Source organism: Salmo salar, chromosome ssa27 (genome assembly GCF_905237065.1).
Source record: "Salmo salar chromosome ssa27, Ssal_v3.1, whole genome shotgun sequence".
NCBI lineage: Eukaryota > Metazoa > Chordata > Actinopteri > Salmoniformes > Salmonidae > Salmo > Salmo salar.
In genome coordinates this window covers 7,960,742-7,988,599 of record NC_059468.1, presented here as the reverse complement: position 1 = coordinate 7,988,599, position 27,858 = coordinate 7,960,742, and the positions used below count along the sequence as shown (strand labels likewise).

General features: G+C 42.7%; 3 protein-coding genes across 9 annotated transcripts in view; 2 read left to right on the top strand and 1 right to left on the bottom strand.

Annotated features, from left to right (window-relative positions):
* LOC106588472 (protein argonaute-4) overlaps nucleotides 1-14,133 on the top strand; it is a 40,869-nt gene extending 26,736 nt beyond the window's left edge. For 5 of the 7 annotated variants that reach the window (XM_014177547.2, XM_014177548.2, XM_014177552.2 and 2 more), the window contains 7 exons: nucleotides 1,411-1,559; nucleotides 1,857-2,041; nucleotides 2,366-2,525; nucleotides 2,879-3,194; nucleotides 9,330-9,464; nucleotides 9,958-10,259; nucleotides 10,569-14,133. In XM_014177547.2, the coding sequence (XP_014033022.1) occupies nucleotides 1,411-1,559; nucleotides 1,857-2,041; nucleotides 2,366-2,525; nucleotides 2,879-3,194; nucleotides 9,330-9,464; nucleotides 9,958-10,259; nucleotides 10,569-10,677 (1,356 nt within the window). In that variant the 3' untranslated portion in view covers nucleotides 10,678-14,133. The remainder of the gene's footprint in view (nucleotides 1-1,410; nucleotides 1,560-1,856; nucleotides 2,042-2,365; nucleotides 2,526-2,878; nucleotides 3,195-9,329; nucleotides 9,465-9,957; nucleotides 10,260-10,568) is intronic. The other 2 variants (XM_014177553.2, XM_014177549.2) reach the window with 1 other exon arrangement.
* Nucleotides 14,134-14,294: 161 nt separating this feature from the next.
* LOC106588485 (claudin-7-like) lies at nucleotides 14,295-18,104 on the top strand. Its single transcript, XM_014177576.2, has one exon. It carries the CDS (start codon nucleotides 16,613-16,615, stop codon nucleotides 17,309-17,311), a length of 699 nt encoding a protein of 232 aa, XP_014033051.2. The 5' UTR covers nucleotides 14,295-16,612; the 3' UTR covers nucleotides 17,312-18,104.
* A 91-nt stretch (nucleotides 18,105-18,195) lies between these two features.
* LOC106588266 (uncharacterized protein C1orf109 homolog) lies at nucleotides 18,196-27,845 on the bottom strand. Its single transcript, XM_045709552.1, is given in 3 exon segments — nucleotides 18,196-19,687; nucleotides 26,966-27,527; nucleotides 27,529-27,845. Coding segments are annotated over 2 exon segments (480 nt in total). The 5' UTR covers nucleotides 27,748-27,845; the 3' UTR covers nucleotides 18,196-19,687; nucleotides 26,966-27,266.
* Between the last annotated feature and the right edge of the window lie 13 nt (nucleotides 27,846-27,858).

Below are 27,858 nucleotides of genomic sequence, written 5' to 3'. Positions count from 1 at the left end.
GACGCAGAGTAGATGAGCGGATGATCTCTGCATGTGGTTCCCACTGTGAAGCATGGAGGAGGAGGTGTGATGCTATGGTGGTGGTTTGCTGGGGACACTGTCAGTGATTTATTTAGAGTTGAAGGCACACTTAACCAGCATGGCTACCACAGCATTCTGCAGTGATACGTCGTCCCAACTGGCTTGCGATTATCTGGACTCTGTTTGTTTTTCAACAGGATAATGACCCAACACACCTCCAGGCTATGTAAGGGCCATTTGACCAAGAAGGAGAATGATGGTGCTGCATCAGATGACCTGGCCTCCTCAATTGGGTTGAGGTCAGATGATTGTGATGGTTTGGGATGAGATGGACTGCTGAGGTGAAGGAAAAGCAGCCAACAAGTGCTCAGCATATGTGGGAACTCCCTCAAGACAGTTGGAAAAGCATTCCTCATGAAGCTGGTTGAGAGAATGCCAAGAGTGTGCAAAGCTGTCAAAGGCAATTGGTGGCTACAAATCAAAATATATTTTAAATTTTTACTACATGATTCCATGTGTTATTTCATAGTTTTGATGTCTTCACTATAATTCTACAAAGTAGAAAATGGTAAAAATCACGAAACCCTTGAATGAGTAGGTGTCCACACTTTTGACTGGTACTGTATGTGCTTTTATTATAAACTGGGTGGTTCAGGCCCTGAATGCTGATTGGCGGACAGCCGTGGTATACCATGGGTATGACAACATGTATTTTTACGGTTGTAATTACTTTGGTAACCAGTTTATGATAGCAATAAGGCACCTCAGGGATTTGTGGTATATGGCCAATATACCACGGCTAAGGGCTGTGTCCAGGCACTCCGCGATGTGTCGTGCATAAGAACAGCCCTTAGCCGTGGTATATTGGCTATACACCACACCCCCTCGCGCCTTATTGCTTAAGTTTTGATAAATGAATAACACATGGCACCTAAGTGTGTATCAGCAAAATATGTTTATAACTGGAAGGGTGGAAGCCTGCATTGTAAAGTATTTGCTCACCTGTAGATTGGACAATTCTGGGCATATCTTGTATTGTACATTCGTAACTATGACGGTCATGTCTATTCTATACATGAATGTTCTGCCCTGTTTAATAAGCTTCTGGTGCTGTCTAGCATGTGAAGGTTTTACCTGTAGGCTACTTGCTATGGGATAGTGTGTCATAGGAGCATACAGTAGTTCCCTTCAGACCACAGATCTAGGGTCAGATTCTAGTACCCTCCCAATCCTAATCACCCCCATTTTAGACACACACGTAAAATGATCTGTCAGTGGTATGGGGCAACTTCTACCCCCAACGTGTGTGTGTGTGTGTGTGTGTTGCGGGCTGGGGAGTTGTATCTGCTGTGTCGGCTGGTTAAACCGGGGGGTTCACTAAGAGCGTAGGGACTCTCTCCGCAGAATAAGACAGTGGCCACGCCCAACCAGGGCGTGTGGGACATGCGGGGGAAGCAGTTCTACGCCGGGATCGAGATCAAGGTGTGGGCCGTGGCCTGCTTCGCCCCACAGAAACAGTGCAGAGAGGACCTGCTCAAGTGAGTCATCTGCCCGTCAACCTTGGTAGACGCACCACTCCACCCAAAAATCCCCATAGCTCTCCTTAGTCTGTGTGGTGATCATTACTCATTTTAGGGCCAAATCCAAACTTGAGATCTGTGGGCTTATCTCAAAAATTATTCACATCTCTCAATGATGTACGCAAACTAGTTGAGCAAATGTATCTTAAGTTAGGATTCGAACCACAACTTTTTAAACTTATTGTTCAACAGTTTGAATGCACTTGTTTGTCTCTAGACTACAGTTCCTAAAAGGTTTGTTAATGGGTTTTCTAGGAGCTTCACAGACCAGCTGAGGAAGATCTCGAAGGACGCCGGTATGCCCATCCAGGGCCAGCCGTGTTTCTGTAAATACGCCCAGGGAGCGGACAGCGTGGAACCCATGTTCAAACACCTCAAGCTGTCCTATGTGGGACTGCAGCTCATCGTGGTCATCCTGCCCGGCAAAACCCCCGTCTACGGTAAGAATCATTTTCATACCTCTTTGTTTGGGGAAATCTATTTTGTTGAAAGGGCAAACTAACTTCAAATAGTCTGTTTGTCTTTTGATGCATTTCCTATGTCTTATGGTTTTGCATGACTTTGCCTAAAATATTTGACAAATATAATTGGAAGAATTGAAAATGGCGGTAGGGGAAAGAACACCCTCAAGTCACTAGTTGAAATTGAGGGAACACAGTTCACTCCCCATGCTTAAAATGTTAAGAGAACCAATCTGCTAGCTACTGTTTTCACTTTTTCATTTGAGAGCGCTACATTATTATTCTGTGGTCCTGGTGCCACAGCGGAGGTGAAGCGGGTAGGAGACACTCTCCTGGGCATGGCCACTCAGTGTGTCCAGGTGAAGAACGTGGTGAAGACATCCCCCCAGACCCTCTCCAACCTCTGCCTCAAGATCAACGCCAAGCTGGGGGGCATCAACAATGTCCTGGTGCCCCATCAGAGGTGACGACACACACTCAATCATTAACTCAGGTTGACCCTCACTGTTGACCCTCACAGATGTTCTCACGATGGTCTTCCAAGCCTTCATGGCTTTGATGAAATTGCCTGCAGGCAACACAGATGCAGTAAAACAGGGAATAAAAAAAACCCACTGCTTTGTCGTCAATGAAGGCACTATACACCCACACAACATACAATTACCTCATGACATGTCAATCAAATGTATTGTCAAAGACCTATACCCCTTCTCTGAGAGCAAAGCAACACGCATACACACATGCGCCATAAACTCTGTACGTTTATTTTATTTGCCATCTCTGCCTTTTTATTTTTTTGAAACCTCTTCTCCCCAGACCCTCTGTGTTCCAGCAACCCGTCATCTTCCTGGGGGCAGACGTCACTCACCCTCCAGCCGGCGACGGCAAGAAGCCCTCCATCGCGGCGGTGGTGGGCAGCATGGACGGCCACCCCAGCCGCTACTGTGCCACGGTGCGCGTGCAGACGTCGCGCCAGGACCTGTCCCAGGAGCAGCTGTACAGCCAAGAGGTCATCCAGGACCTGACCAACATGGTGCGCGAGCTGCTCATCCAGTTCTACAAGTCCACGCGCTTCAAGCCCACACGCATCATCTACTACCGAGGCGGCGTGTCCGAGGGCCAAATGAAACAGGTAACTGGGAGGGTGATTCGTGTCTGTGGTGTGCCATTTCGGTTCTTTAGGTTCAGTTCTCTCTCCTTGTACTGAATTGACCATTGAAATACATTACAAAATGGCGTCTTATTTTGAGTCGGTGGCCGGGTAACCCTTTGAGTAGTTATTTTTAGTTGAAATTTCAGATTAAATAAGGCTTTAATTCGCAGGTATTTTGCAATACCTTAAGTGGTGTAAAGGGTAGCATATGCTATCAGTACTCAAAGGGTTTAGAAGGTGCAGTGTTAATTTGGGGCTGCAGGGTAGCCTAGTGGTTAGAGCGTTGGGCTAGTAACCGAAAGGTTGCAAGTTCAAATCCCCGAGCTGACAAGGTACAAATCTGTTGTTCTGCCCCTGAACAAGGCAGTTAACCCACTGTTCCTAGGGCGTCATTGAAAATAAGAATTTGTTATTTTATTTATTTATTTTATTTCACCTTTATTTAACCAGGTAGGCAAGTTGAGAACAAGTTCTCATTTACAATTGCGACCTGGCCAAGATAAAGCAAAGCAGTTCGATACATACAACAACACAGAGTTACACATGGAGTAAAACAAACATACAGTCAATAATACAGTAGAAAAATAAGTCTGTATACAATGTGAGCAAATGAGGTGAGATAAGGGAGGTAAAGGCAATAAATAGGCCATGGTGGCGAAGTAAATACAATATAGCAATTAAAACACTGGAATGGTAGATTTGACAGTAGATAAGTTTGCAAAGTAGAAATACTGGGGTGCAAAGGAGCTAAATAAATAAATAAATACAGTAGGGGAAGAGGTAGTTGTTTGGGCTATTTATAGATGGGCAATGTGTAGTGATCTGACTTAACTTAACTGACTTGTCTAGTTAAATAAAGGTAAAATTATTACATTTTGGCACCGCTTTTTTATTTTATGTAGCCTAGTTTTTGTTATTTTGAGTAAAATATAATTAAGTCATATTTTTGCTATTTAAACAATGATTTTGTCTAGTTATCAAAATGATGAAAATAATGGGCCAATTTAGTCATCCAAATCACTGGCTTCCATGTGCACGAACATACATGGCCTTGTCCTACCAACATATTTTTCTGCATAACATTGGCAGAAGAACACATTACTGGGCTCCAGATTACATTTTTTTTCAGTTGGTGGCACCAGCCCGTGATTTAGTTCCACCAATTTTTTTTCCCCCAGCTGCGTCACATAATAGATTATACTTAAAAAAAAATGTATCACCTAAAGTCATTCACAGTGCTTTAGATTGTGTCGTAGATTTCTGAGATGGAAGGCTGTTCGAGAAGTAAGTAGTTTCATCAAACACGTCCAAGCAGAAATGCATGATTCAAGATAATTTGATGTGCAACCTAATCCAGTGATTGTCATGTATTGTGACCAATAGGGTATTGTTATATTTTTCTTTTGAAATGGGGCTTCTCAATTTCGTCATGCAATAGAGATGAATATGCCTAAATCTTTGTGCACTAATATAGGGGTCTAATTCACCACAAGGACGTGAAAACTCAGAACACATGAGCTAGATCGCTAACACTACATATAATACTCACTGCTAGTAGTCATGTATTAATCTATTAAACAGTCAATTGAATGTCCTAAAAAAACTTTGCCGTTGTTGCCTGCAACCCTATGCACTCAAAATGGCCGATGTGCTTTTCACGCGCTTCCCCATCAACACATCCAATGGGGGTCCATTGGATGTGTTGCAATCCACTGCATCCACCAATATCGCCCTTCCGCATCTGCGGTGAAAGGTGGCAGAGCAACAGCGGTGTTTGTCAGACCATGAGACATCCCGAAAAATCAGTCTTAACACACATGTCTGTAGCGCCCGAACGGTTTGGCCTTGAAAAATATTACGGTGTTCGATAGTGTTCTCCGTTTTGCTCAACGACCCTCACAATCGTCACGGGACTCGAGTTGACTGCTTTTACAACGTCTGTCTGTAGCGTCCGAACAGTTTGGGCTACACCATTTAATGGAAAGGTGAGGCGCTCACGAGCACGTACATGTTGGTTGTTTTGGTCGAGGACGAACACAAAACGAATGGAAGTAGTTTAGTGCCTAAAATAAAGGGTTAAATAGGTGGTAAAAAGATAAAGGACAGACACTGCAGGAAAACTAAATGTTCCATTTAGTGAATCTTTTTTATTCAGTACGTTTCTGTGGGCTAATAGCAGTAAGGCAAAATTCAATGTTTCATCAAATCATTTGTGTAAAGATGTTTTTTTTTATATATATACCTTAAGGGGTCTTAAAATGTAAAATCAAATAGGCAAATTATCCTTGCTGTGACCTTTATAACAATCCATATGTTAGCTTAGTCCCCCCCCCTCACTACTTTACTGAGTTTATTTTATTTAACCTTTATTTAACTAGGCAAGTCTATTAAGAACTAATTCTTATTTACGATGACGGCCTACCAAAAGGCCTCCTGCGGGGACGAGGGCCTGGGATTAAAATAAATACAATATAAACACAGGACAAAACACACATCACGACGAGAGACAACACTACATAAAGAGAGACCTAAGACAACACAGCATGGTAGCAACACAACAACATGGTAGCAACACAATATGACAACAACATGGTAGCAACACAAAACATGGCACAGACAACAACACAAAACATGGCACAGACAACAGCACAAAGGGCAAGAAGGTAGAGACAACAATATATCACACAAAGCAGCCACAACTGTCAGTAAGAGTGTCCATGATTTAAGTCTTTGAATGAAGAGATTGAGATTAAACTGTCCAGTTTAAGTGTTTGTTTGCAGTTCATAGTTACATATAAGTAAATCTGTCAATTGAAATAAATAAATTAGGGCCTAATCGATAGATTTCACGACTGGGCAGGGGCGCAGCCATCGGTGGGCCTGGGGGGGCATAGGCCCCACCCACTTGGGAGCCAGGGCCACCCACTGGGGAGCCGACAGAACTACTCCTTATTTTCATCAGCTGTCTGGGTGGCTGGTCTCTGACGATCCCGCAGGTGAATAAGCCGAATGTGGAGATACTGGGCTGGCGTGGTTACACGTGGTCTGCTGTTGATGCCGGTTGGACATACTGTCAAATTCTCTAAAATGACTCTGGAGGTGGTTTTTGGTAGAGAAATTAACTATAAATTCTTTGGCAACAGCTCTGGTGGACATTCCTGCAGTCAGCGTACCAATTGCACTCTCCCTCAACTATAGACATCTGTGGCATTGTTGTGTGACAAAACTGCACATTTTAGAGTGGCCTTTTACTGTCCCCCGCATAAGGTGCACCTGTGTAATGATCATTCTGTTTTATCTGCTTCTTGACCAGTCAGGTTGATGCATTATCTTGGCAAAGAAGAAATGCTCACTAAAAGGGATGGAAACAAATTTGTTTATAAAAAAAAAAAAGCTTTTTGCGTATAGAACATTTCTAGGATATTTTATTTCAGCTCATGAAACATGGGACCAACACTTTACATGTTGCTTTATTTTTATTCAGTATAGTTGCTATTGAGCTCAATATGAAGAGATAACAAAATATATCCACAGAAAGCTGAGAACGGTAGTTGCTTCCAAAGCCATGTATTTCCTGCAATTTGGATTTTGAAATATTATACAACTAGAAACCTTTCTCTCACCTGGAGCATGTATCGGGGAGAGAGTGACTCCCTCATCACAGCAGCAGGCCCCAGCGAAATAAGCCCCAGTGGAACAGGCCTAAGAGCTGGGAAGACACTTTCATTACAGGAGGTGTGAGGATAATGCACTTTACTGTTTGACCAAGTTAACAAACAGATCACCGACCATTTCGAATCCCACCGTACCTTCTCCGCTATGCAATCTGGTTTCCGAGCTGGTCATGGGTGCACCTCAGCCACGCTCAAGGTTCTAAACAATATCATAATCGCCATCGGTAGTTGACAATACTGTGCAGCTGTATTCATCGACCTGGCCAAGGCTTTCGACTCTGTTAATCACCACATTCTTATTGGGAGACTCAACAGCCTCGGTTTCTCAAATGACTGCCTCGCCTTGGTTCACCAACTACTTCTCAGATAGAGTTCAGTGTGTCAAATCGGAGGGCCTGTTGTCCAGACCTCTGGCAGTATCTATGGGGGTTCCACAGGGTTCAATTCTCGGGCCGACTCTTCTCTGTATACATCAATGATGTCGCTCTTGCTGCTGGTGATTCTCTGATCCATCTCTACGCAGACGACACCAGTTTGTATACTTCTGGCCCTTCTTCGGACACTGTGAACTAACCTCCTGAGGAGCTTCAATGCCATAACTTTCCTTCCGTGGACTCCAACTGCTCTTAAATACAAGTAAAACTAAATGCATGCTCTTCAACCGATCACTGCCAGCACCTGCCCACCCGTCCAGCATCACTACTCTGGACGGTTCTGACTTAGAATATGTGGACAACTACAAATACCTAGGCGTCTGGTTAGACTGTAATCTCTCCTTCCAGACACACATCAAACATCTCCAATCCAAAGTTAAATCTAGAATCGGCTTCCTATTTTGCAAAAAAGCATCCTTCACTCATGCTGCCAAACATACCCTTGTAAAACTGACTATCTTACCGATCCTTGACTTCGGCGACGTTATTTACAAAATAGCCTCCAACACTCTACTCAGCAAATTGGATGCAGTCTATCACAGTGCCATCCGTTTTGTCACCAAAGCCCCATATACTACCCACCACTGCGACCTGTACGCTCTCATTGGCTGGCCCTCGCTTCATATTCGTCGCCAAACCCACTGGCTCCAGGTCATCTAATAAGTCTTTGCTAGGTAAAGCCACGCCTTATCTCAGCTCACTGGTCACCATAGCAGCACCCACCCGTAGCACGCGCTCCAGCAGGTATATTTTACTGGTCACCCCCAAAGCCAATTCCTCATTTGGCTGCCTTTCCTTTCAGTTCTCTGCTGCCAATAACTGGAACGAAATGCAAAATTCACTGAATCTGGAGACTCGTATCTCCCTCACTAACTTTAAGCACCAGCTGTCAGAGCAGCTCACAGATCACTGCACCTGTACATAGCCCATCTGTAAAAAGCCCATCCAACTACCTCATCTCCATACTGTTATTTTGTTTTTTGCTCCTTTGCACCCCAATATCTCTACTTGCACATTCATCTTCTGCACATCTCACTCCAGTGTTGTTTAATTGCCAAATTGTAATTATTTTGCCACTATGGCCTATTTATTGCCACACTATATATAGACTTTTTCTATTGTGTTATTGACTGTATGTTTGTTATTCCATGTGTAACTCTGTGTTTGTGTCGCACTGCTTTGCTTTAACTTGGCCAGGTAGTAGTTGTAAATGAGAACTTGTTCTCAACTAGTCTACCTGGTTAAATAAAGGTGAAATAAATAAAACTGTTTGACCAAATCATGGTTTTAGCCAGCAAACAAATAGGACTTTTTTTGAAACTTTTGAGTGAGGTGACCGTGTAATGATGCGACCAATACATTTTTCTTTACTCGCACCGCCAAGTCAAAGGGTCACGAAATGTGACTAAATGGTCGCAGTCTGAAGCCCTGCCCCTTGACATACTGTAGCTATATTGTAATATTTTTGTTGACAAAATACTTGCACCCCAGCGAAACCCTGTCAGTGTTGGACATCAGCATTGACGGTGCAATAGTGACTCAAAAGTACATCCAGACGGGCCTCCCCCTCTAATTGGAGCCTGTCTCTCTACAACTTTGAGACAAAACATTTTTTATATATTTTAATTTGTCATAGTGCCCTGGATATAGGATCTGGCTGCGTTTACACAGGCAGCCCAATTCTGATCTTACATTTTAGTCATTTAGCAGACTCCTATCCAGAGCAACTTACAATTATTGCATTCATCTTAAGATGGCTAGCTGAGACAAACACATATCAGTCATTGTAAGTACATTTTCCCTCAAAGTAGTTGTTATTTTGCAATGATTTGTTATATTTTGGACCAATTGGATCTTTTTCCAATAATTGGGCAAAACATCAGAATTGAGCTGCCTGTGTAAACACCACCGACTTCGCCTCAACCAGAGAATCATTAGCAACGCATTTTTCCATGCAATGTGAAGCTCACTGTTTATCTCTTCCCCATGTGTGTGACTGTGTGTAGGTAGCGTGGCCAGAGCTGATTGCCATCAGGAAGGCCTGTATCAGCTTAGAGGAGGACTACCGACCGGGCATCACCTACATCGTGGTTCAGAAACGCCACCACACCCGCCTCTTCTGCTCAGACAAGACCGAGAGGGTGAGTGGAGACCCATGTAGAGCAGGGGTGTCAAACTCCGTTCCTGGAGGGCTGTGTCTGTGGTTTTTGATGGGAGTTCCTAAGCAATTTTACATTTTTAAATGATCTATAAAGTACATGGAAGACACGCAGCCCTCCAGGAATTGAGTTTGACACACCTGATGTAGAGGTTTAAATTATCCGCAGGTATAGGATCAGATTACCCAACTGTAAGCCATTAGGGGGATGGAACCTCTGACCCTGTATCTGTGGTTAGGGGCACCGTCTACAAACAGTACTTCATGAGGGAGGGCATCGAGGGCTGTGGCATTGTTCCAATACTTTTTAAATGTATCTCTCCAACCACATATCCTTGGAGTAATCTCTGAGCTGGCATTTCACTGGATTGATGATTTATAGACACAGCTGAAGTTAGAGGGGTTGCAACAATAGCCCCTTTTTCGACTAGCACTGCAGCATGTCTTTCTGTAATCACAACTGTCTCCCCCTACAGGTTGGAAAGAGTGGCAACGTCCCAGCCGGAACCACGGTGGACAGCACAATCACCCACCCCTCCGAGTTTGACTTCTACCTGTGCAGCCACGCTGGGATCCAGGGCACCAGCCGGCCCTCCCACTACCACGTCCTGTGGGACGACAACTGCTTCACGGCCGACGAGCTCCAGCTGCTCACCTACCAGCTGTGCCACACCTACGTCCGCTGCACCCGCTCCGTCTCCATCCCCGCGCCAGCCTACTACGCCCGGCTGGTGGCCTTCCGTGCCCGCTACCACCTGGTGGACAAAGATCACGACAGGTAATGACGAAAGTGGCGAGGCACAAGGCCAGAATACTGAGGGGTATCACAGATAAACAGGAAACGTTATTTTAGTCAGAATACACACGAATGGACTGTATTAGCTGCCCTATATGTTCGATTTATATCTGCAACATTGTGTGTCTAGCTTTTACTGAATATACCATTTTTGTTTGGCATGTTGACGCAAATACATTACGGTACATGTTGTTCAACATGACTACAGTTGGTGGAGCCCAACACTAGTGGTTTTGTGCTCTTTTTCTCTTTGTCATGTATCTGACCCGTCTCTCTCGTCCTGTCCTGCAGTGCGGAGGGCAGCCACGTGTCGGGCCAGAGTAACGGTCGGGACCCCCTGGCCCTGGCCAAGGCAGTCCAGATCCACTATGACACTCAGCACACTATGTATTTCGCCTGAGCCCTGTGAGCAATGTGCGCAGTTCTGTCCTCCATCTCTCCCTCTCTCACTCTATTTGCCAGTCTTTCTCTATCTTTCTCTTGCGTCTTGATGTGCACCAAAGCGGTTCGAAGCCAGTGAAGTGTGCCAGTGTAGTATTTTCCTTTTTGGAAAAACGACATCCGGCGTTCCCGATCGAAGCCGCCCTCTACCAGCAATCCGGGACCGAGAGACCGTTGGTTTCCGATGCACAGAGAAAACAACAAGAAAACACAAGTTGAGCCATTTTTTGGGGAGGGGGGGGTTGTTTATTTTTGAATGTCTCTTTTTGTTTTTAAAAGATACACTGAGCAATTGAGCGGACTGACGCTAATTGTCAGTGGCAGCTCTTAGCTCTCCCAGCTAAGCAGGACTCTGTCTACTTTTTACCTCAAAGCCCCTTTGGGCGAAAATCTGTCACAAGTTCTTGTGTTGGGGGGGGGGTTGCATGGAAACATGGGTGGAGAGAATCTTTTGAGAATGATATATATTTTTTTCTTTTTATGATCGTGTTTTAACTTTCTCCTTTTCTTCAGTCTTTTTACAAGCGAGGTCACCTGGGTATCCATACCCATTACTCTTCTCCCATTTAGCGAAGAATTAAGTGCTTGAGTGTGTGTGCGTGTGTTGTGTATATACGTGTGTGCGTGTGTTTCATGGCAGGCCACTGAATTGTAAAGGGAAAATCAAGAAAACTGCTGTAAAATGCCTCAGATTTGATGTTTTTTTTTTTATATTCACACATGAGATATATATATATATATATATATATAAATATTTACATCTATAGAACAGATTGAATTATACAGGCTTCACAGAGGCCGGTGGGTGTATGTGTAGCAGTAGCAACCGTGGTTTAGCCCATGTGACTGACTGGGCATTGGGACCTATTGAATGGTTGAGAGCTTTTGCGCTGTTACAGCATTGGGCTAAGCTGCCTTATTAGGTGCCCCGTGTGAGGAAGGGGATTCATCCCTTAAACCCGTTTGTCTGAATGGTTATGACATTGTTGGGGCAGAGCACGTTTTTTTTTTAGCAAGGCGCTAGTCGTCTGAATTGTTCGGAGGCGGAAAATTCGCTTAACTTTTGGGGTCTCCTTTGCTACCGGCCAATTCATTGCACTGACCCGGGACGCTAGGCAAGCAACAGAGGGCACTCGCTCTTACCTTTTTATGCATTTATACATCAGAATCAAAAAGCAGAATTTGTAAGAGTTTAATATAAAAACCGTTTTGTGGCTAATCTTAACTGTTGTTCAGACTTAGTAGTTATATTTGATGTTGTTCTTGTTGTTGTTCTTATCTACGATTATGATAATTATCAGACCGGCAGCAATCGGATGTGTAGTTATGAGATCAGGGAGTGGCTGGGTTTAGATTTGGACACTTTGGTAGCATTCTGGCCTACGGTGGAGGGAGGTCCAAGGTGTATCGGTTCATGCTCCCTTCTGCTCCTCAGTGACGTAGTAGGGAAGGGTTTGGCCATGTTCTCCAGTAGGAAAGATCTCTGTTGAGCTGTCACCGTTACCCCTGACTGGTAAAACAGGAGGCAGAAGACTACTGTTGGCAGCAGGGGGGTTCGGTTTGAAAGGAAGGAAGGTGACAATCAGAGCTGGCATTAGGAAGAAACTGGGGCAGAGTGAGTCGTAAAAAGAAGTATGCAATAGGCAATGAGTAGAATTTTTAGAACTTCATAATGTGTATCTATGACGGTTTGTGTGTATTTGAACAAGTATATCTATTCAAGTCTAAACTTATGGCGTTTTTTACATTTTTTTATTAAGTTTTTGAACACCGGATATGAATTGACATAAAGCATAAACACTGCCCATGGACCTAAGAACACCTGACCAGTCACGACCACGGTTAAAGATCCTATTTGACCAGTCGTGGTTAAGGTTATTGTCGTGCAAGGCCGCGGCCCCTCGCGGTGAGGATGGGGGCGGGGGGTCGACTGCGGCGCACCCACCTCGTCAGGGGGGGGTCGGCTCAGCGAAAAACCCTTTTGTAATCAACCATCCGTAAAGCAGCAGGTTTGCTATGAATGAGTTTGAGCGCCTACCTGTCGAGGGCTTTGGGCGCTGGCCTGTGGGAGGGAAGCATGGTGGGGTTCCAGGCATTGCATGCAATACGTTTGAGTGGCGGGGCTGAGCTGTTGAAGACGTGCACTAGTTTTCCTACGGGGCAAGGGGGCTGCAGAGAGCCTGGTGTTATAAACATCAGCCTGGTGTTGTAGTCTGTGGCCCTCTGTGGGTGTGACCAGACTGGAGGAGTGTGCAGGATATGGGTGTGGTCTCCTAGCAGGGGATCCAAAAGGCAGCGATGACTCCTCAGTTTTGAACATATTATCATTGCAAAGCAATATTAACTCAAAATCCAGTTTTCGAATGAGGGAAAATGTATAATTCTTCATGTCGACGTGGCTGTTGGTCTGCTCTCTGTTGCCGTTTTGTGTTTCTGTAATTAGTTTTTTTGCCTGTATCAATCAGTGGGAATGTGCATTCGGTGGACTAGCTCTTTAGGCTCTGAGAAAAAAGAAAAACAGGTAAAAACATTTAGACTTTTCTCACCTGCATGCCAGAGTATTGTCCCTAAAAAAGAAAAAAAGAAATATAAAAAAATATATAATAATTCTTTAGAATCAAGAGACGGGAGAAGAAAAATTGGTTAAATGTTTATGAATTTAGTGAGACTGTTTTAGGCTAGCAATATTGTCCAGTCTCTTCAAGATGTATTTGAAAGATTCCTACACAAATGTCAGTAAAAAAACGGAGGCACAGGCCGCTGGAGGTTGAGCGTTCGAGCCTTTGCGTCGTGACCCGAAGACAAACGAGGTACTTTCTTCAAACGTGGGCCCGGTAAAGACTTGACCCCTCGCCCCCTCACAGGCCCCAGTGTAGCGTCCATTTAGGCCTCCACTTCCTGGTTTGTGCCCCTGCCACGCCTCTCGGGGCTCCCCTGTCTCGTGGCGCCACCCTGCTGGCCACCCACAAGCGCACTTCCTCTCTGTGGGGGGCCTCGGCCCAAGGCGTCCACGGCCACAGGAATACCTCTTTTTAACCTTTTTAACGATCCATTCTTTCTGTGACCCGTTTGAAAGAGAGCATGATTTATTTTTTAATTCCTCTTTGATATATCTACAGATTTGTTATTTGACATTGTAAGTGTAATTACATTTTTTTAGTTCTTTATTCTGGTGTGTAGCTCTGCTGTTTTCTGCTAGTGGTCTGAGCTGTGTGACTGTCCAACAGCAATAGAACAGTACCCTGTCTGACCTGCTGGGGAGGGGTGGGGCTTCCTCAGGCCCCTCCCACAAGGGTGCCCAATCACTCGCTGTGTTGCTATGTGAAATGTTTAAACTTTTTATTTTTTTTGCCTGCAGGGAATATTTGTGTTATTGTGCAAAGTAATAAATTGGTATTTTAATGCCTATATCATACGCTGGTGTTTCCCCTCTTTATTCCTTATTTTTATCCCAACATGACACAAAGGTAAAACGCTAGTCTTCTATTCCATTTTATAATATATTCTTACTAATAAATTTGTTGAGTGATTACATGCATAGGCCAGTAGATGGCATCGTTTTCTCTGTGAGCAGGGCAGGTCTGTTATCAGCTCATTGGCTGACAAATAGCAGTAAATAGCAGAGGAGATGGGACTCCTGGGAAAACCCCCTCCTTACTCACAGTTTAGGATAACCAAAGATAAGAAGCTGTCACTTTGACAATGCCACTGTATCATGTTCCAATGATCAAATTAAAATCTGAAGTCTCTAGGGTACTTGCTGACAGCATGTGTTGACTTGGACAATAAGTAATGTGGTCAGCTGATCTATTTCAGAGATGAATACACTCAGGGATGTCCATCTTAAATCAATGAAAACCTGGCAATATATTTGTCAATCATTTCTTTTGACTTTCGTGTGTGCTAATGATTCCAGTGGATTCCTTACGCTGTGGTATTCATCATATGCAGTACCACAGGTAAACGTCTCATTCACAATAGACCGCTATCCGTTGCCTGTGCTCCTCTCTCCTCTTTCCCCCCGCTCTCATTGTATCATTACCCCTCCTTCCATTTCCTATGTCCTGTGCTGTTGTCATGACCACCGTTGTCAAGGAGAGGTCCTACTCACAAGGAAACTCAAACCGCTGATCTTGTTGCCATATTTAATTCATCAACATAGGCACGCCAAGGTTCAATGATGTAGTGAGCAGAAATAAAAAATAATTGGTTCTCCATCACAATCACAGTTGGGCTATTGGCCAGTATACACAGTTACACCTGTAACTGACGTCAGCCGTAAAGTGTAAATCCATTGATATAATCCATAAAGTGGGATATCCACCATTGCAAGACCAGTTATTTGTGGCCATAGACAGTTTATTTTCATCCGAGAGTGAAAGAATCAAACTACCTCAATTTATACATTTTATAAATGAAATGTTTGAGTACATTTTAATAGTACTTGTTTAGGTAACACCACTGCTCCGTTCCCTTTTGATGGAAAGTGAATGCTTACAGCTGGTGTTCAGCTTTGTAGTCCGGTTCATTCTGCTCACACAACATTCACTCCACCTAGCCCCCTTTTCAGCCGTCTCTTCCTTCTGCTGCAACCCCCCCCCAGACAAAAAGCAGAGTTGTAAATGCTCCTTTAGAGACGCGTAGAGCAAAGCAGAGCATTTAAGCCCCGTTGTAGAGGCCCCCTGGATTGTCTTTGTGTTAATTGATCCACCTACAGATATCTCTCTCTCCCTCCTCCTGTACTGTCTCGTTCCCTCTCTTTCGCTCTTTCCAGGCACAGTGTTGCTCTCACAGGTTGACAGTAAACTGAGGTTGTTCTGAAGATGGGAGGGATGGACTTACTATTCCACTTACCTGGCAGTCTAAGTGGTCTTGCCTATTATCAACCCTAACAACCGGATTGGACTGACCCAATTGGGTTTGCGTGCGGGGGGGGGGGGGGGCAGCAAGCTGAACCTGCGTTGAGTCTGAAGTGGCCTCGGCAGGCTGAGCCCATTGTGACGAAGACACTTCAGCAGGCGCCAGTGGCAGCTGAGGTCTGCCGCTTCATTTTCCAAGGTCTTGTTCTCCAAGACACCGTAACACCATTTAAGCTGTAGCGATGAAACATTTTTGCATCAACCATCAAGCTTTGGTGCATTTGGAGGCATAGTTTGGATGCACTTGGACAAAGGCCAGAATTGGACCAAGCCTTATTTGCGCTTTATCAAGACATTGGTCTTTTTGTTTACCTTCTGTGGACCTTTTTTTGCTCATAGGACTGTATCAGTTGTTTTTGACTTATAGCGAGAACATACATCTTCAGCGACGTCCCTTGATCGAGTATCAGGTTTTATTGGCATGACTCATCTAGGTAAGGCCACACCAAACCTGTGGGGTAATGGACACTTTTCCTGTAATCAGCAGCTTGGGTTAGTGTGAGGTTACAGGGCCAGAGCTGCTGACATCCAATTGTACCCTACCCACAAACCCACTGGGCCTGATGGTGACGTTTCTGAAGCTCAATCAATCGAAAATAGGGGAGCTGCCACAAATGGCTGCACACTTATTGGTTCTTAAATAATTAATCTGTTCAATAGACAAGAGGGAGGAAAGCAATTGAGTCTTCTCTCCCTCTACCACCACCTGTCACTCCGATCACTGGGGGGGAAACCTCAAGTTAAAAAAAAAAAAAAAGCTAAATTGAAGACATCTGACCAGATGTTGAAAAGAAACGGAGACATAAGAAGCTTGAGAAAGGAAAGTAGTTTCAGAAAAGGACAGTGAGTGACTCAAATTCAGGATTGTGAAAGGCCCAGAGCAGGCAGTAAAGAAGTGGGCCTTGAAGGGAGAAAGAAGACAGACAAGGGTAAAGGTCAGTTTCAGGTGGTCAGAAGACATCGAGAGCAGCCATCATGGTCAACACAGGCATGCAATTGATCAGCTTCACCTGTGCGGTAACAGGCTGGGTCATGGCCATCGCTGTGACGGCCTTGCCTCAGTGGAAGGTGTCCGCCTTCATCGGCAGCAACATCCTCACCTCTGAGATCAAGTGGGAGGGCATCTGGATGAACTGCATCTACCAGACCACGGGCCACATGCAGTGCAAGACCTACGACTCCATTCTGGCTCTGCCCCCGGACCTCCAGGCAGCTCGTGCCCTCATGTGTGTGGCCATCTTCCTGGGCTGGCTGTCCTGCACAGTGTCCTGCTGTGGCATGAAATGCACCACGTGCGCTGGGGATGACCGTCGCGCCAAGGCAGGCATCGCCCTCTCTGGCGGCGTGCTATTCATCCTGACGGGCCTGTGCGTGCTGGTGCCTGTCTCCTGGACCGCCAACACGGTGGTCCAGGACTTCTACAACCCCAAAGTGCCTGTCATGTACAAGCGAGAGCTGGGCCAGGCGATCTACCTGGGCTGGGCATCTGCGGTTATTCTGATGATCAGCGGGGCCGTGCTGAGCAGCACCTGCCCCCATATCGAGAGCGGAGGACGGGAGTACCGCCGGGGATACATGGGCCGGAGCTTTCCTAACACGCGCCCCTCCCCCCTCGCACCTGAACCTCCCAAACCTATCACCTCCAACAGCATGCCCCTAAAGGAATATGTGTAGTCCAGAGAAAAGATGTGAAGAAGAATGGCAACAGGTTGGAGTATGGGAAGAAGCAAGGTTGCGAACGAGAAGTGGAAGTAGAAGGCTGGAGAAGGGGAAAAACTCTGACTGTAGTGGAGGTGAGGTGTTGTGACTTGGAAGGTTTTGAAGGTGTGAAGCATTAGATTTGAAACTCTACTCTGCAGTTCTCTCACGTTCTTCTACCGTGATGCATTTTGATGTACTGTAAATATTTATTTAAAATGTATTTTTTCAACTAAGTGTGTGTGTGTGTGTGTATATATATATTTTAGACTGTTTCCATCATTATCTGCCTCATGTATTGGCTTATTGACTTTATTACACTGTGATATTTGGTATTAGTGCATGGACAGATCACAATACTCTACCTGGAAGACACGACATCAATCCCCATAAACATCTTTAAGACATTATGGTTTTGTGACTTGTGGTGTGAAGATTGGAGTGATTTCTTTCTTTCACAATTCTTCTCAGATGACTATTAAATCTGTGAAATAATTCAGTCTCGGCACTACTTCCATTGAGTTCGAATAAGTCAAAATTGTGAAAGAATAAACTGATTATTCCAAGAGTATTTTAATAAGTTTGAACTTTTTCCTACCATATGTTTTAGTTCATGACAAACGGATGGTGTTTTGTAGTTTGCCCAGAATATTGAAGGTGTCGTTATGTGCTCAATGTTCAGCTGTGCACAACTCCAAACAGAAAGTGTTCCCTTTGGACATAGTGATGGATCAATCTAGCCCTCTTATAAGCTGTTTGGAATTCCTGTCAAATGAACTATCTTTCAGGGCAGCTGTGTGAGTTGAGGAAAGACAGCCATCCTGAATAAACCAGATAATAAAAGGAGAAAGTAAAACGGGTGTAAAAATGTTATTTATTTTTCATGTCATTATACTCCATGACATTTCAATTGTTTTTCCACAGAATACATTTTTTGCTTAGTCAGAAGTTCTACTATTCTAGCTCAGGGCCCATATCCACAAAGCATCTCAGAGTAGACAATTGGTCATAAGTGCTGAGAACAGAGACATTTCACTAATTCTCTTATGGGTAAAAAAATAAAAGCAATGCATGAAGCCTCTTTAGTCATAAGTCCCACCTAGTGGACAGATATTTAGGACACTTCATGAGCTGTCCTAACCAGTTAAGTTACCAGCAGGTGTCTTGATCAATAACGACAACAAAAAATGCAGTGAGTCAGTGGTTCCTGCGCCACGTGCAATTGCTTTGGAGTTGTTCTTGTTTTTATAATTCTATATCGTCAATCCATAAATGATCTAGATCTACAGTACAACAGTATCTCTTGTGCCTTTACCAATGATTTCACATGATATGCCTAAATACTTATAACAAATAGGTTAATAAATAAATGTATTTCCATTATTGAATTACATACATTGTTATTTCACGTTATCCCTTTGGAGTGCAATAACACGTTAACAAAAAAGATGCCTAAATTGGGCACTTGAAGGAATCTAGGGATTGTTGACTTTGTGTTCGATAAAAATGATAGACCTTTCACGAGTTGTATGCAACATTATTGGCAAGTGACTTGAGGCCGACGTGCCAAAGCAAATTAGCTTTTAAACGGGAGTGACGAGTGTGTTGATATAACGGCAATATTGTCAAAATGATGCTTTTAACAACCATCAGAATTGGTTAAAAAAAAGGTTATGCATACCAATATATTAGGCGATAAGAGAAGTGATTGTGTCACGTGAATTTATATCAAACGTTTTCCCATTGCAACATTAACATGTACAGTCACATTCACCGTGGTTGTCTGAAGCGTGCTATGGAGTTCACAGCTGGCGATGCCTGATTGCGATTGTTGCAAATGATGGGGGAAAAACAATGTCAATGAGTGTCATCACTATCTTTCCTTTGCGGTACCTTAAACTGTCGTGATTACCAGCTGAGAGTTTCTCTGGGCAGTCTTAAAATCCTCTTAAAATCTACTCTGAGCTGGGAGATTTTTGGGGGTTTTAAAAACAGTTTTTTTTATCAGGATTCCTAGGACCTTTGTCTGAGATGCTTTGTGAATAAGGCCCTGGTCTTTGTTGTTGTAGCAGAGCTCTGTGACAATTCTTAACATGCTCTGCCTGCCTCATGGTCCTCTGCCTTGTTCACATCCAGGTGCTCTGCTCCTATCAGACACATCCAAAGACAAAGTCTAAGTCAACCCGAACCCAGTCTGTTCCTTTACCCTCCAACCCATTACTGAGTCTTTTGTTCAATTGTAGACCATCTGAAAAGTAGAGAATCACATCCACCGGGTAGTCCCCTTGCGAACATCTTGTAGCTCTCGTTTTACTAGGACTCAATGAAAAAGGACACTTTAAAACAGTGTACCTGAAAGAGGATGCAGAATAACCACATTTGTTTATTAAATTCAGTAAGGGTAATTACAGTGCCTTCAGAAAGTATACACACCCCTTGACTTTTCCACATGTTGTTACAGCCTGCATTTTAAATTGATTACATTGAGATTGTGCCACACAATACCCCATAATGTCAAAGTGGAATTATGTTTTTAGAAATGTTTACACATTAATAAAAAATAAAATGTCTTGCATCAAAGTATTCAACCCCTTTATTATGGAAAGCCTAAATAAGTTCAGGAGTAAACATGTGCTTAACAAGTCACATAATAAGTTGCATGGACTCACTGTGTGCAATATATTTTAACATGATTTTCAAATGACTACCCCATCTCTGTACCCCACACATACAATTCTGTTAGGTCCCTCAGTCGAGCAGTGAATTTCAAGCACCGATTCAACCACAAAGACCAGAGAGGGTTTCCAGTGGTTCGCAAAGAAGGGCACCTATTGGTTACAGTTACAGTATTAACTACACTTTGGATGGTGTATCAATACACCCCAGTCACTACAAAGATACAGGTGTCCTTCCTAACTCAGTTGCTGGAGTGGAAAGAAACCGCTCAAGGATTTCACTATGAAGCCAATGGTGATTTTAAAACAGTTGCAGAATTTGATGGATCAACGTCATTGTAGTTACTCAACAATACTAACATAAATGACAGAGTGAAAAGAAGGATGCCTGTACAGAATAAAAAATATTCAAAAACATGCATCCTGTTTACAATATGGTACAAAAGTAATACTGCAAAAAATGTGGCAAAGGAATGTACTTCTTGTCCTGAATTCAAAGTGTTATGTTTGGGGCAAATCCAACAACACATCAATGAGTACCACTCTTCATATTTTCAAGCATGGTGCTGGCTGCATCATGTTATGGGTATACTTGTCATCGGCAAGGACCAGAGTTTTTTTTTAAATAAAAATAAATGGAATAGAGCTAAGCGCATGCAAAATCCTAGAGGAAAAACTTGGTTCTGTCTGCTTTCCAACAGAGACTGGGAGACAAACTCCCCTTTCAGCAGGACAATTATCAAAGAGGTCAAATATACACTGGAGTTGCTTACCAAGACGACATTGAATGTTCATAAGTGGCCTAGTTACAGTTTTGACTTAAATCGTGTTGAAAATCTATGGCAAGATTTGAAAATGGCTGTGTAGCAATGATCAACAACCAACATGACAGAGCTTGAATAATTTGATTAAGAATAATGGTCAAATATTGTACAATCTAGGTGGGCAAAGCTCTTAGAGACTTACCCAGAAAGACTCACAGCTGCAATCGCCGGTGATTCGAACATGTGCCACACAATACCCCATAATGTCAAAGTGGAATTATGTTTTTAGAAATGTTTACAAATTAATAAAAAATGAAAAAGCTGAAACCCAGGTGAGGGTGAAAGACAGTCAACAGACATACTTGTCGGGGATTGTTTGGCGAGTAATCTGGCTAGCCTAGCTATAACGTTACATTTAGCGGGCTATCTAACGTTACCGTGAACAGCAATAACAGAAACACTTAACCGCTAAAACATATGGGCTCCGGTAGAAATCTACGCAGTGGTGAGAAAAGCATCTAGCCGAATTTATCAAAGAAAGAAAGTGCCAATAGCATGGCTAATCTCATGACGAAGATAATGAGTCTAGGTACAAAAATGGAAAGGAAGATGGACGAAATTAAACTGAGTATTGAAAAAGGAATGAATAGTAAAGTTGATAGTTTACGTGCATCTTTGGAGAAAGTAATTCAGGACAATCATACAGCTTTGCTGACTCAATTGGAGAATAATAAGAAGCAGCTACAAGACCACACAGCTCTTGAAGTTGGACGTCTGGAGTCCCGTGTAGAAATCCTATAATCTGAGAGAATAGGCGCTGCCAAAGCAACAAAATTCGACCCAGACGTGTCTATAATAGTGGCAGGACTGCCAGCTGATGAAAACGAGGACCTAATCTCCAAAGTGAACCAGTTGATATCGGTAGGCCTAGGCTGCGAAACAGAGGTGATTGCAGCTGAGAGGATGATGGAGAGGTAAAGGTCCCGGGGTTGTCAAATGAAATTACATTTTATTTGATTGTGAAGGTGGAGTGTCGGTCTGTGGAGGAGAAAGTGGCTCTGTTACGGAAAAAAACAAAAGCTGCGAGACCGTCCTGATTATAACAGTCTTCCTTCGATCAGACAAGTCACACTGATCGCCTGACAGAACTGAACTTCAAGACGCTGCTGAGAGAAATACCAGGAGGAAATTACTATTTTGTCACGGGAAGCGGACGGGTCATGAAACGAGATCAACCAGGACAACGCTGACAAGGGATGGACAGACCTACTACATACCGAGGGGCTTCCCATCCACTACGAGATTTGATTTCAATAGCACATTGGAATGTTAACGGATGGACTACACTGAACAATAAATTACGAATAATAATACTAAAATCCTTAAACGCAGACATTATCTCAATAAATGAAAAGCATTTGCGTAGGCAAGAAACTATTGACATTGAAGGGTATGTATGGTATGGACACAAGAGGAACACTCACGTGAAAGCCCCCAGGGGCTGTGGGAAAATGTGTAAAGCCTGATATGATGAAAGCATATAAAATTGAACTTATCGATAAAGCCATAGAAGGAATTATTGGTTTGCGCTTTGAACATAGGGAGTCAGATTGCTTTGTTGCGTTTTCATGCTATTTGCCACCTGAACAGTCCACATGGGGTAGAGATGCATCCTCCTATAGTCATTTGTTAAGTCAAGTATACCAATATACAGAAGCAGATGCTATTTACATGTGTGGGGATCTTAACAGTGGAATTGGGAGGTTAGATGACTATATAAATGATATTGATGATAGTCCATCGCGGTTTGAATTCCTTTGTGACTCTATTAGAATTCCTTTGTGACTCTAAAATGTGTATCATTAATGGAAGGATATGACCCTTAAGCAATTACTTTACGTCCATATTTGGCAAAGGAAAAGCTGTGGTGGACTATATCACTGTCTAGTATAGAAACTTGCTTGGAATTTAAGGTGTTATCTCCTATAGTGATGGTTGAAGAATGCGGATGTTTTGACTTAATTGGAGAAAAAAGTAGACTTCCTGATCACTCTCTCTTATTTATGATATTTTCTGTTGGCCACAAACTTTCTCTACCAGGTATTGGTGTGCATCACACGGGGCAAAATATACATACCCCGCATAGGCCTAAATGTAAGAAAAGAAATGTGCCAAATTACTTTCTATGTTCTGAAATGGCATGTAGAACTCTGGTGGAACTCATCGAAACTCTGCAAAGATGCCAAGAAACAACATTTGATTTAGATGTGTGGTATGAAACATTTTGTGATAGTATATATTCTGAAAAATGTGAATAAAGAATACAAGCCGAACAAGCCTTATTGGAATGATGAGTTAAGGGATCTATGGTCAGTAATGCGCAAGGCTGAGTACTTACTTGTACAGTGTAAAGATAGGAATACAAGAGAACAGTGTAGGAAGGAATTTAAGAAAAAACAGCATGTGTTTGATAAAAGACTGCGCCTATTTAAACAGGGATATCAGAGAGGACAGTTATTACACCTTGAGGAGATACAGACAAGAAATCCTCAGCCGTTTTGGAGCCAAATAAACAAGTTGGGCCCAAAACGACATAAGAAAATTCCAATGGAAGTCATGGAAGAGCAGGGGGGGCTGAATTCTGATATTACACAGGTACTTAAGGAGTGGGAGACGGTTTGCTAGTTTGTTCTCAGGTAACGAAAATGTGACATTTTGAGGAAGATTTTTATAAAGACATATGTTCTCTGAGAACTAAACTGGAAAATACAATGTTAGAACCCTCTTATATACAGTTGAAGTCGGAAGTTTACATACACCTTAGCCAAATACATTTAAACTCAGTTTTTCAAAATTCCTGACATTTAACACTAGTAAAAATTCCCTTAGGTCAGTTAGGATCACCACTTTTGTTTTAAGAATGTGAAATGTCAGAATAGATAATTATTTACTTCAGCTTTTATTTCTTTCATCACATTCCCAGTGGGTCAGAAGTTTACATACATTGAATTGGTATTTGGTAGCATTTCCTTTAAATTGTTTAACTTGGGTCAAACGTTTCAGGTAGCCTTCCACTTCCCACAATAAGTTGGGTGAATTTTGGCCCATTCCTCCTGACAGAGCTGGTGTAACTGAGTCAGGTTTGAAGGCCTCCTTGCTCGCACACGCTTTTTCAGTTCTGCCCACAGATTTTCTATAGGTTTGAGGTCAGGGCTTTGTGGTGGCCACTCCAATACCTTGGCTTTGTTGTCCTTAAGCCATTTTGCCACAACTTTTGAAGTATGCTTGTGGTCATTGTCCATTTGGAAGACCCATTTGCGACCAAGCTTTAACTTCCTGACTGATGTCTTGAGATGTTGCTTCAAAATATATCCACATCATTGTCCTGCCTTATGATGCCATCAATTTTGTGAAGTGCACCAGTCCCTCCTGCAGCAAAGCACCCCCACAACATGATGCTGCCACCCCCGTGCTTCATGGTTGGGAAGGTGTTCTACGGCTTGCAAGCCTCACCCTTTTTCCTCCAAACATAACAATGGTCATTATGGCCAAACAGTTCTATTTTTGTTTCATCAGACCAGAAAACATTTCTCCAAAAAGTATCTTTGTCCCCATGTAAAGTTGCAAACCGTAGTCTGGCTTTTTTATGGCGGTTTTGGAGCAGTGGCTTCTTCCTTGCTGAGCTGCCTTTCGGGTTATGTCGATATAGGACTCATTTTACTGTGGATATAGATACTTTATACCTGTTTCCTCCAGCATCTTCACAAGGTCATTTGCTGTTGTTCTGGGATTGATATGCACTTTTCGCACCAAAGTACGTTAATCTCTAGGAGACAGAACGCGTCTCCTTCCTGAGCGGGGTGATGGCTGCGTGGTCCCATGGTGTTTATACTTGCGTACTATTGTTTGTACAGATGAAAGTGGTACCTTCAGGCGTTTGGAAATTTCTCCCAAGGATGAACCAGACTTGTGGAGGTCTACCATTTTTTTTCTGAGGTCTTGGCTGATTTCTTTTGATTTTCCCATGTCAAGCAAAGAGGCACTGAGTTTTAAGACAGGCCTTGAAATACATCCACAGGTACACCTCCAATTGACTCAAATTATGTCAATTAGCCTATCAGAAGCTTCTAAAGCCATGACATCATTTTCTGGAATTTTCCAAGCTGTTTAAAAGGCACAGTCAACTTAGTGTATGTAAACTTCTGACCCACTGGAATTGTAAGTGAAATAATCTGTCTGTAAACAATTGTTGGAAAAATGACTTGTGTCATGCACAAAGTAGATGTCCTAACCGACTTGCCAAAACTATAGTTTGTTAACAGGAAATTAATGGAGTGGTTGAAAAATGAGTTTTAATGACTCCAACCTAAGTGTATGTAAACTTCCGACTTCAACTGTATGTAACCCGTATTTAAATGAGGAGCTGTCTGCGGCAGAAGTTAAGAAGGTGATTGATGCTGCAAAAAATGGGAACGCGTTTGGTATTGATGAACTGCCTGATGAGATTTTAAAATCCCCTAAATTAATTGACGTCCTATATATTTTGCTCCAAATGTGTTGAGTACAGTATACTGCCATCCACTTGGTATAAGTCTATAGTGAATCCCATTCCCAAATCTTTAAAAAAAAATGACCCGAGAGTGCCACTGAACTATAGAGGCATAAGTTTATTAAGTACGGTTTAGAAATTATATTCATCCATCCTCAACAATAGGCTAATTACATTTTTGGAGGACCAAAACAAGAAGAACAAAAGGGTTTTCGGAAATCCAGAGCCTGTATAGATCATATCTTCTCGGTCTGTACAATAAATAGATTACATGAAGAGAAGCCTACTTTTGCATGTTTAATTGATTTCCAGAAAGTTTTTGATTTTGTAAATAGGGATCTTTTAGCCTATAGTTTGTTAAAGACAGGGGTTGATGGGAAATTTCATCAAGCAATCCAGTCTCTTTACAAAGTACCAATTGCTTGTGTGCGTGTTAATGAATGTGGTACAGATTGGTTTCCCACACCCTCGGGTGTAAAACAAGGAGACGCCTTATCACCGACTGTCTGCTTTGTTTCTAAATGATTTGGCAACATAAATGAAACAGTTAAATATTGGAGTAAGATATGATGATGAAATGCTAAGTATCCTTTAATATGTGATGATATTATTTTGATGGCAGAAACTGAAGAAGACCCGCAGAACATGTTATTATGTGCAGGCAATTGGTGTAAAAGATGGAGACTCGTGATTAACCAGACAAAAACACACATAATGACTTTTAGAAAACCGGCACTAAGAGAAGTGTTCTTCAGCTTTGTTTTGTTGAAGACTTTCTGAAGTTTACTAGCATTTATAAATATTTGGGTCTTTTTATTGATGAACATATTACCTTTCTATAAGCAACAACTGCCCTGGCCCACTCAGCAAGTAGAGCTCTTGGAGGAGTTATAGGAAAAACAAAAACACTGAGATATTGGTTATGCCATGTACTCCAAACTGTATCAGACATGCGTGTGTCCTGTTCTGGACTATTCAGCAGGAGTGTGGGGTGCTAAGAGGTATTTTAAAAACGAACATGTTCATAACAGAGCAGTACGTTACTTTTTAGGTGTACACAAGTTTGCAACTATACTTGAAATAACAGGGGACATGGGCTGGGAACCCTGTGAGGTGAGATGGAAGGCGTGTGTGGTGAGCCTTCCGACTTCAACTGTATGTATGTGTATTATTGTACTTCTCTAGGGATGTTATTATTGTTTGGATAATCTTATTGACTATTATGTAGTGATGTATTGTATTTTTTTCACTCTTCATGTGATGCGCAATGCAGAGAATGCCAGAAGAAGAATGATCATTTAATTACCATAGTGAATTATTGTAATGTTTGTTAATGTGTCAATTAATCCCATAAGGGATGGGTTGCCAATTGGCGATTTTGACACAAAAATAAAATGTCATTCATTCATTCATTGTATTGACTCAGGATGTGAATACTTGTCTAATCAAGACATATTAGTGTCTTATTTTTCATATATATATTTTTTTAAAGTAAGCATTTTTCTTCCACTTTGACATTAGAGTATTTTGTGTAGATCGTTGACAAAAATTACAATGAAATCCATTTGAAAAAGTCAAGGGGTGTGAATACTTTTTGAAGGCACTCTATATACGGAAAATAGAGCACCATATATAGGTTTACCTGATATGCTCGCTTCTTCACTCATTGTTTTCAGGGACCCAGACCTCTTGGGAGCAGTTTCCCGAAGGCAGAGGTCATCAGCCCTCAGTGTCCGCAGCACGTTCTTTCTTCTCAGAAACCTGTGCATGCAGATGATGAAAACTATCTTTCTCACACAAATCAACAATAGGACAACCTTTACCAAATGGTAGATTTCAAGATTTATAATGCCACAAACTGAAATGATGCGTTTCAGCATCAAGCCTTCCTCGGCAGTATGCAGTCTAGTGGCATGCTCACAATGACAATTTATTGTGCATCCTTAGTAATGGTACAGTAATACAATGACACAGAAAGGATACTGTTGACGATAGTAACACCCCGCATCCTGAAGCCGCTCCAACATGTCAGCGATGGATGGAGCGACTGCAGATCTCTGGGTGCAAGTAGCAAGGGTGTCTATATTCTGCTCATACAACAGGGACGCACCGGACACCTGATTACTGATAGCATCTCGCACAGATTGGAGATAACACCTGTAAGAAATAAGAGGGTCATCTGTGGTTACAAAATGTTTTCAAGCTCTCTCATGAGTTTATGGAGTGAGCTACCATGTATCTTCCATTTTGTCCACTGCCTGTAGGAGCTTGAAGTGAAGACGCTGGTGCAAGATCAGGAAAGGTGTGAAGAGAGGTGTTGGCGATTTGGATCTTTTGAAACGCCCTCAACTGCTCTTCTATGTTTCCAAGTGAAACCATTAAAGGCTTGCATTCAGCCAACACTGAATTCCATACTTTCTTCATTGTTCTCCAAGCGGACTTTTTTTTCTTCAATACTTGGTAAAGCGACAATAACGCAGGACTCCTAGTTTACGTTCAGGACAAGTGACGTAAACATGGACGTTCTTCGAAATT

What these genes read in the sequence shown, in the direction of transcription:
- LOC106588485 (XM_014177576.2), top strand. Translation starts at nt 16,613, where the DNA reads ATGGTCAACACAGGCATGCAATTGATCAGCTTCACCTGTGCGGTAACA.